Source organism: Myotis davidii, unplaced genomic scaffold (assembly GCF_000327345.1).
Source record: "Myotis davidii unplaced genomic scaffold, ASM32734v1 scaffold115, whole genome shotgun sequence".
NCBI classification, from domain to species: domain Eukaryota; kingdom Metazoa; phylum Chordata; class Mammalia; order Chiroptera; family Vespertilionidae; genus Myotis; species Myotis davidii.
The window spans coordinates 3,884,044-3,892,761 of record NW_006291010.1 but is presented as its reverse complement, the minus strand read 5'-3'; the positions used below and the strand labels follow the sequence as shown (position 1 = coordinate 3,892,761).

At 33.8% G+C, this 8,718-nt stretch overlaps 1 protein-coding gene across 8 annotated transcripts in view; it reads right to left on the bottom strand.

Annotated features, from left to right (window-relative positions):
- The window catches only part of ECT2 (epithelial cell transforming 2), a 54,966-nt gene that overhangs the window by 26,876 nt on the left and 19,372 nt on the right, over positions 1-8,718 (bottom strand). For all 8 annotated transcript variants that reach the window (XM_015564180.1, XM_015564179.1, XM_015564181.1 and 5 more), the window contains 4 exons: positions 4,227-4,346; positions 3,232-3,300; positions 1,529-1,639; positions 813-909 (listed from right to left, as the gene is read on the bottom strand). In XM_015564180.1, coding sequence (XP_015419666.1) covers positions 813-909; positions 1,529-1,639; positions 3,232-3,300; positions 4,227-4,346 — 397 coding nt within the window. The remainder of the gene's footprint in view (positions 1-812; positions 910-1,528; positions 1,640-3,231; positions 3,301-4,226; positions 4,347-8,718) is intronic.

The window sequence follows — 8,718 nt, the reverse complement described above, 5'->3', positions numbered from 1 at the left end:
AACCAGTTCGGCTCGGTGGATAGAGCGTCGGCCTGCAGACTGAAAGGTCCCAGGGTTCGATTCTGGTCAAGGGCATGTAATTGGTTGCAGGCACATCCCCAGTAGGGGGTGTGCAGGAGGCAGCTGGTCGATATTTCTAACTCTCTATCCCTCTCCCTTCCTCTCTGTAAAAAATCAATAAAATATATTAAAAAAAAATGACACTTGTCCTAAAAATATTCACTACTTTAGAGTAAGCTAAATGTAAAGGCATATACATATGCCTATCTTTTACTGCAAGCAAAATTTATTCAAAAAATTAACTCTCCGCTATAAAACTCCTTTCCTTATCCATAGTTTACTTTCTAAAATAAACGAATGTTTCAAGTGTTCTACACAATCTAACAAAAAAATGAGCATTAAGACCAAATATGTAAAATTTTACTAAGACTCAGAAAAGAACCAAATAAAAGACATAGGAATCATCTCTTGTCTTGGGATTTTTGTGGGTGAATGGTGTGTTTACATGAATGTAAACTGATTTTGCATTAGTGACACACCAAGAAATTTAAGGAGACTTTTAGTAGAAAGATAAAAAGTACAATACTGGTCAATATAATTGATATCAGAACAAATAAAGCATTCTAGACCAGACTGAATTTTTGTAGCACCAGTGATTAAGATTATCCATAAAGATATTTCGTATGTAAAAGATATAAACTTTAATGCCAAGATCTAAGAAAATTTTAAAACAGAAAGAATTTTCAATTTTTTTAGAACAAAACAATTCTATAAAAACATCCAAATGGTCTAGAAAACGATCAGACAAGTACCATTTAAAAGTAACGCAACACTAGGTAACCTCTGTACTGGTCGGATGAGAAGTTCAACAAGGCTTTGCCGTCCACATTCTGGTTTAGCTTGGTTGATCTGAAAAGAATTTATTCAACAATTTTTAAAAATGGTTTTCCCAAACATTAGACACCCTACATTTATTCGTGCCCTGATGACTAACAGGAAAGCTGGGGCAGCAATGTTCTCTGGCAGATTACTGTGGTTGAAATGACCTCCTGGCCAGCCAAGGGTTAATTAACATCTTAACCAGAAAGTGAGTTACTCTACACACTACCATATATTCCTTCTTAAACAAGTATTAAATCTACATGACTCATAAGAAAAAAACTTTTAAAATATTATGTGGACTGGATAAACAAAATAAGGCATTGGTAAGAGGGGCGTGGAGGGGAATCATTAAAGGCAAGACAGAATTCTCCTAGAAATATTTTAGGTGTTTGAGAACTAAAACATGTATAACTTAAAAAAAACCATCATAAACAACATTCTCATTCACTTAGCTGCTTCTTAGACCCTGCTACCTAGTATGTCAAATCTTCAGAAACTAAACATCATTGCTACTATCAGAAGGTATAGCTAAAGTTAACAGGTAACATTAAGGCGTTCTTACATAAATTCATTTTTACTAAAAGCATAATTTTAATGAATTCCTTCAGAAATTATTCTCAGATTTTTATTTTAAAGACTACATTACCTTCAGAAAAGCATGAAATCTTGGCTTCTGTTTTTCACATTTAATAATTGTTTCCTTGCTCATTTCAAAGAAATTAACAAAGGGAGGGTAGGTTTTTACCAAATCTTTTGACTAGAAAAAGAAAAAACAAACATTAATTTGTAACACCTTTCACCCTTAGACAATAAAACTTGAAGTTGAATGATCAATAGTCACCTCTGACAGAGTGCAAGTGTTTGTTTCTTCTCATGTTAAATACAAAAATTTATAAGTGAGTTAGTTAAGTGCTAAACAAAATGCATCAATTGGTACACACAGACTGAAAAGTAAACACCGTAAGAAACAAAAGTATATTAAAACTTGTTGTACTGATATAAATGTAACAAGTTTAAAATCTATAAATTTAATTCATGACAAAGGAGCCAAAAACATAATGGAGAAAGGATTCTCTACAATAAATGGTGCTGGGAAAACTTGACAGCCACATGGCAAAAGAATGAAACTAGACCACTTTCTTAAACCATACACAAAAATTAATTAAAAATCTAAGACCTGCAATTACAAAATTCCTAGAAGAAAACATAGGAGGTTAAACTCCTTGACAGGGGGTCTTAGCAATGTTTTTGAGGATCTGACTCCAAAGGCAAGGGAAACAAAAGCAAAAATAAACAAATGGGACTATATTAAACTAAAAGGCTTCTGCACAGTGAAGGAAACCATCATCAAAATGAAAAGGCAACTTACTGAATAGAAGATATTTGCCAATCATATATCCAATAAGTTATTAATATCCCAAACACATAAAAAGACATACAACTCAACATAAAAAAAAAAAACACCTGATTTAAGAATAGGGAGAGGGGGCCACAGGAGGATCTGAATACACATTTTCCCAGAGAAAACATACAAAGGCCAACTGGTACATGGAAAGATGTTCAACATCACTAAATATTATGAAGGCGCAAGCCAAAGCTACAATGAAAGATCACCTCACACCTGTTGGAATATTATCAAAAAGATAAGAAATAACAAGTGTTGGAGCGGATGTGAACAAAAGGGAACTCTGTACACTATCTGTGGGATTAAGTGGTGCAGCCACTATAAAAACCAGTATGAAGATTTCTCAAAAAATTAATAGAACTACCATATGATCCAGCAATTCCACTTCTGGGTATTTATCCAAAGAATTTGAAAACACTAATTCAAAAAGATATACACACCCCTATGTCCATTGCAGGATTATTTACAATAATGAAGATGTGGAAACAACCTGTGTCTATCAATGGATGAATAGATAAAGAAGATGTGTGTGTGTGTGTGTGTGTGTGTGTGTGTATTCCCCCAAAAATGTATAAACACACTTTGACTAATTATAAAGGCAATGTTTATTAAAATACATTTCATTTTCAAAATTGAGCTATCAGCTGTTAAAGTGTGAGGCACCCTCTATATATAGTGGAATATTATTCTGCCATTAAAAATTCATTAATCTATGCCCATTTGTGAAAGGCAAATAACTTGATATATAATAAAATAATTATAGCACAGTATAACAGTGTTCCTAATGATGACCTTGAGCTTTTGATAATGTTAAGTTTTGTATTTAACAAACACAATGATGTCAAAATTTTAAAAGCTTTCTCATTTAAGCATGTAACTTTCATTTCCTGCCAATCCTTTATGATATTTAATCTGGAAATTTTAAAAAGAAATAAAATACTTACATATTTAAGAAAGATGTCACCAATGCTTTTGCTTTCATCCCAATTAACAATAAGGTCTTCAAGATCATCCTGAAAAAAACACAAATTAAGACATTTAAAATTATACTGGACAATATCTTAAATATCTTTTAACATTTTCAAGATAGTCATTTTTTTAAAAAAATAGTCATTTTGAAGGTATTTTACACAGTGTGTCCCCTTTATATCTAGAAATAACTGAAATATCCAAGGATTTTGATAAAATATAAGTACTTGATAAATTGCATTTTTATTAACTTATAGATCTTTTATACTTGTATTTGTAATGTACAGCAATATCAAAAGTAAGTTAATATATTTGCTTGAAACATTTTATAATTCAGATTAATCTTTTTCCTGGAAGATGGGATAAACACTAATATGGGTAATTTTGAGAAAACCAATAAATTTAATTCAAGAACCACACAGAAAAAATAAAAAGAAATAAACCTAAACTCCTTTAAGAGCTCAGCTAATCCTCCCCAAATTTACTTTACTATGATTGATTGATACCTGGAAATCATGGATCCTTCACTTAAAATAAAAAATCATTAAAAAGAAAATAGGATTGTATTATATGATTTTAGCATTTATCTAACTATAGAGAACTGAATGAAATAAACTCTAAGTCCCTTACAGTTTCACAAACAAACTGAAGCAAAACAAAAACATAGAACAGAGGAACAATAGTAGAAAAATAACACTAGCAACTACATTTCTCTATAGAAGACTTTGTGAGGCCTTAATTCCTTATTTTCAGGATTAATTCAAATTTAAAAAAAAAAAAAAACACAAGCAAACAACAAACATTAACAATGCATTACAGCAAAGAACAAATCATCCGAAGGAATAAATGAAAAGTTTTAGACACAAAATTTATTTAGCTCATCAGAAGTACCTGAAAAATCATAATAAATATACATAATAAATATATACATAAAAAAGAATTACTATGAGCCTAACATATACAAATTTACCTTTATCTTAGTGTGCACATCAAAAATATCTGGGATACTACCAAAAATAGTCTTAATCTCTTCTGGTGCAAGTATAGGCCCACCACGTTGTCCTTCTTCTTCCAAAGGTACCTGAAATAACTAAAAGGTAAAAAAAAAGATTAGTTTAGGTAGACTGTGGGGAGGGGGAAGGGAGTGAAACTAACAAACAGTGATAAAGGGGAGATGAAAAGTTGATGAAAAAGAAAAATGGTTTTAAAACACTTCTCTAAATTTGAGGCCTTTTTCTAACATTTTCTATTCTACTTTATCCCATTTATTTATATACTAAAGGCGCAGTGCACAGATTCGTCCAGATGGTGGAGGGATACTCAGGGGGAGTGTCCGCAGGAGAGGCTCAAGCCACTGCTGCAGCTGCACTTGCCAGCCATGAGCCTGGCATCTGGCACCCGTACATCAGCTGAGTGGTGCTCCCACTGTGGGAGTGCACTGACCACCAGGAGGCAGCTCCTGCATTGAGCATCTGACCCCTGGTGGTCAGTGCGTATCATAGCAACTGGTCAACCGGTCCTTCGGTCACTTACACTTTTATATATAGAGACTAGAGGCCTGGTGCACGAATTCGTGCACAAGTGGAATCTGGCCAGCCCCGCCCTCAATCAGGATAGGGGGGCCAATCGAGGGCAGGGCCGGCCGGGGAGAGGGGCTGCGGGCAGTTGGCCGGCTGGCCCCACCCCCTGGTCAAACTCCCAGTGGAGGGGATATTTTGCATATTAGCCTTTTATTATATAGGATCTGTGTATATGTGTATATATGCTCTTGTAATAAAATGTTATGTTAGCATCTAACAAAAGTTAATTAAAACTGTTAGTATGATACAAGAGTAATTTCTATTTTTATACAAGTTAGTAAGGAAGAAAGCAATAAGCAATCAGTTATTTCCAGACATACACTTACTATAAGTACTAAATGTTTTTAAATGGTAGCACAGAACTTTGGTGTAGGGGAAAGAGACAAGATTTGGAACAAAAGACCTGTTTGTATTTATGTTGTTGCTTGTATCAATCTAAAACAAATAAAAAATAAAGGAGCCCAGCCAGCGTGACTCAGTGGTTGAGTGTCAACCTACGAACCAGGAAATCAAGGTTCGATTCTGGGTCAGGGCACATGCCTGGGGTGTGCAGGACGCAGCCGATCAATGATTCTCTCTCATCATTGATGCTTCCTTCTCTCCCTCTCTCTCTCTCTCTCTCTCTCTCTCTCTCTCTCCCCGCACTTCCACTCTGAACTCAATTTAAATACACACACACACACACACACACACACACACACGAAACTAAAGGATAAATAGCTCCTAGAACTAATATGTGAATATAGTGAAGTCACAGGATACTAGGTCAGCATGCACATGCATTCATGCACAGAGCACACAGACACATCGATCATATTTCTATATACCAGTAATATACAAAGGAATCCAAAATTTCAAAAGTATCATGTACAATAAAAAATTAAAATACTTAAGTATAAATATACAGTAGATACTTGAATAAACATCCTTTCATTATAATATTGTTAGATACCATAGGAACTTAATTCTTATTTATATCAATTAGCCTATGGTCAAACTGATTTTATTATACGTCGTTTCACTTAAAGTGCCAGAACCTATCAACAATGTTAAATGAAGACTTACTATAATAAAACATGTAAATTATGCTGAAAACTAAGGATGCTGATCAAAGAACACATATGGCTGCGGATTGAAAGACTCAACACAGTGTGTGTCAATTCTCCCTCAAATTGATCTATGGATTTAACCCAATACTTATCAAAATTCCAGAACTTTTTATAAATAAAGAAAACCAGATTCTAAAAATGTATATGGAATAGCAAAGGAACTTCTTAGTATAAAACTGCAGTATTTAAGACTGTGTTGTGAAGGGAGAAACATACAAGATCAATAGTAGAGAATAAATTCCAGGAACAAACCCACACAAATATGAAGTAATATTTGACAAAAGTACAAAAGCAATTCAATGGAGGAAGGCTAGTTGTTCAACAAATGTTACTAGAACACTACTTGCAAAAAAATAAACCTCAGCCTAAATATAACTAAAGTATGATCTATTTTTAAAATCTGATAAATTGGACTTCATTAAAATTAAAAACTTTTTTTCAGCAAAAAACTTAGAATGAGAAGACATGCTACAGATTAACAAAAATATCTGCAAATCACATATCTGAAAAAGGAACAGTATCCAAAATATATATATAATTTTCAAACTCGGGAGGAAACAACCCAATTAAAAATAATAAGTAACAGTATTGTTGGGTTCTTAATATATGTAGAAGTAAAATGAATTACAATAATAGCACATATGCCAGGAGATTAATGGAAGTTGTTGTTTGTTTTTTTAAGAAATGTAAAAAAAGAAAGTACATTATAAATACTACGAAATGACATGAAGATTACAAATTGTTACTGAAATGACATGAAGATTACAAATTGTTACTATTTTTAAGAACTACAATTTTACAACAGTTCATTCTCTTCTATTGAGGACTTCCAATTCTAAGTATGGTGAACCCTCCTTGCTGAAAACAACTGAAAATCTGAAGTAAGAAAAACTTCTTTATAAATATACCAATAAACTGACAAGACAGTGAAATACCTTCAGAGGCCAAAATCTAAGTGAATGTAGAGAGTTGAACACTAAAATCAACTTTTGCCAAGGACATTTGCCTAAAGTGATGAAAGTTAAGCTTTACCTATGAAAACCTCAGTAGGCACAGAAGACTAACACAAACCTAGTTTCTAATCTACTACCAACTTCCAGTAAAGTTAAAAATGTGTGTGAGTCAGAAATTCCAAATTTTTACTCAGAGTATGTTCTCAAGGAGACATGAGTAAGAATATTCACAATAGACTACTAGTAAGAGTAAAAACAAAAACAAAACACTAAAACTTAACTCCAATGTCCATTAAAAAGAAAAGTTAAATAAACTGACTTATTCATACAGAAAAGTGAATTACAGCTACCTGCAACAACACAGATGTGTCTCAAAAACATTACTCTCAAGAGAAAAAGCAAATCACTAAAAATGTATAAATATAGTTATTTGTTTTTTCTAAAGATATGATAGAACTAAAGGAAATAAGCACAAAATTCGAGATGATGATTATCTCTGACGAAGGTAAAGAAACACAATAAAGGTTTCAAACATATTTGTAATCATTTATAAATATTCCTTTATCTAATCAACGTTTAATTTAAAATCCTTAACAAAAATATTCAAACAACCAAAATACATAGTTTCATTAAAAATCTCTCAATAGTCTTGAGATATGTTAAACCATTCTAAAACCTTTCTGGGTTTGCTTTAATCCCCATATAAAATTAGAGAGGCAAAGAACTATTGATTCTACCTTTCCAATACTTCTTAAATTTATCATTTCATTTTCATTTTGATGACTAAGGAGTTCAGGGCATCAAAATCTAATCGAGACTACTGAAATTACCTCCACATTGGTCTCCTTGCCTCCACAAATTGTCCTCTTTAATATCTCCTTCAAACTGAACCAAGTTATCTTTCTAAAATGATAGTCAGATGTTATCTTCCCATTCTACAGCTTCCAGATGACAAAGGGCTTTCCTAGTTATGGCACAGGCATCTTATCTCAACTCTCACTGTATCCAAACCCTATCCCCACCCTCATTCCCTTCTTTAATAACCCTAATCTTTAATCCCCCTAGACCAGCGGTTCTCTGTGGGTTGCGACCCCTTCACAGGGGTCACCTAAGACCATCGGAAAACACATACATAATTACATATTGTTTTTGTGATTAATCACTATGCTTTAATTATGTTCAATTTGTAACAATGAAATTGGGGATCACCACAACATGAGGAACTGTATTAAAGGGTCGCGGCATTAGGAAGGTTGAGAACCACTGCCCTAGACTATTCTCAATACCTTGAAAATACATCTTCAATCATCTGTATTGTTTGCAAAATTTCAAATACACAGCCCAATGATATTCTTTGCATGTCCCAATCAGACTCATACTTTAATATCCAACTCAATTTTTTTCCTTATCATGCTTTTTCCAATGTTCAACCTATCAAAAATTCCAATTCAACACTTTCCTAAGCTGGAAGAAGAGTAAAACCTCACAAATCTCCAAATTATCTTAATTAAACCTCCCCAATGATGCATATAACCTTCCGCCTGATATTACAATTTTGTACGTATATTCTACCTGCTCCCCTTTCAGTCCAACTCCTTTAAACCAAAAACGCTCTTTAACTCTTGGCTCAATATTAACTTACAATTTTATTATTAACTAGAGGTCTATTGCACAAAATTTGTGCACTCGGGGGCGGGGGGGTCCCCTCAGCCCAGCCTGTGCCCTCTCACAGTCTGGGACCCCTCAGGGGATGACCACCTGCTGGCTTAGGCCTGCTCCCTGGGGGATTGGGCCTAAGCTGGCAGTCAGACATCCTTCTG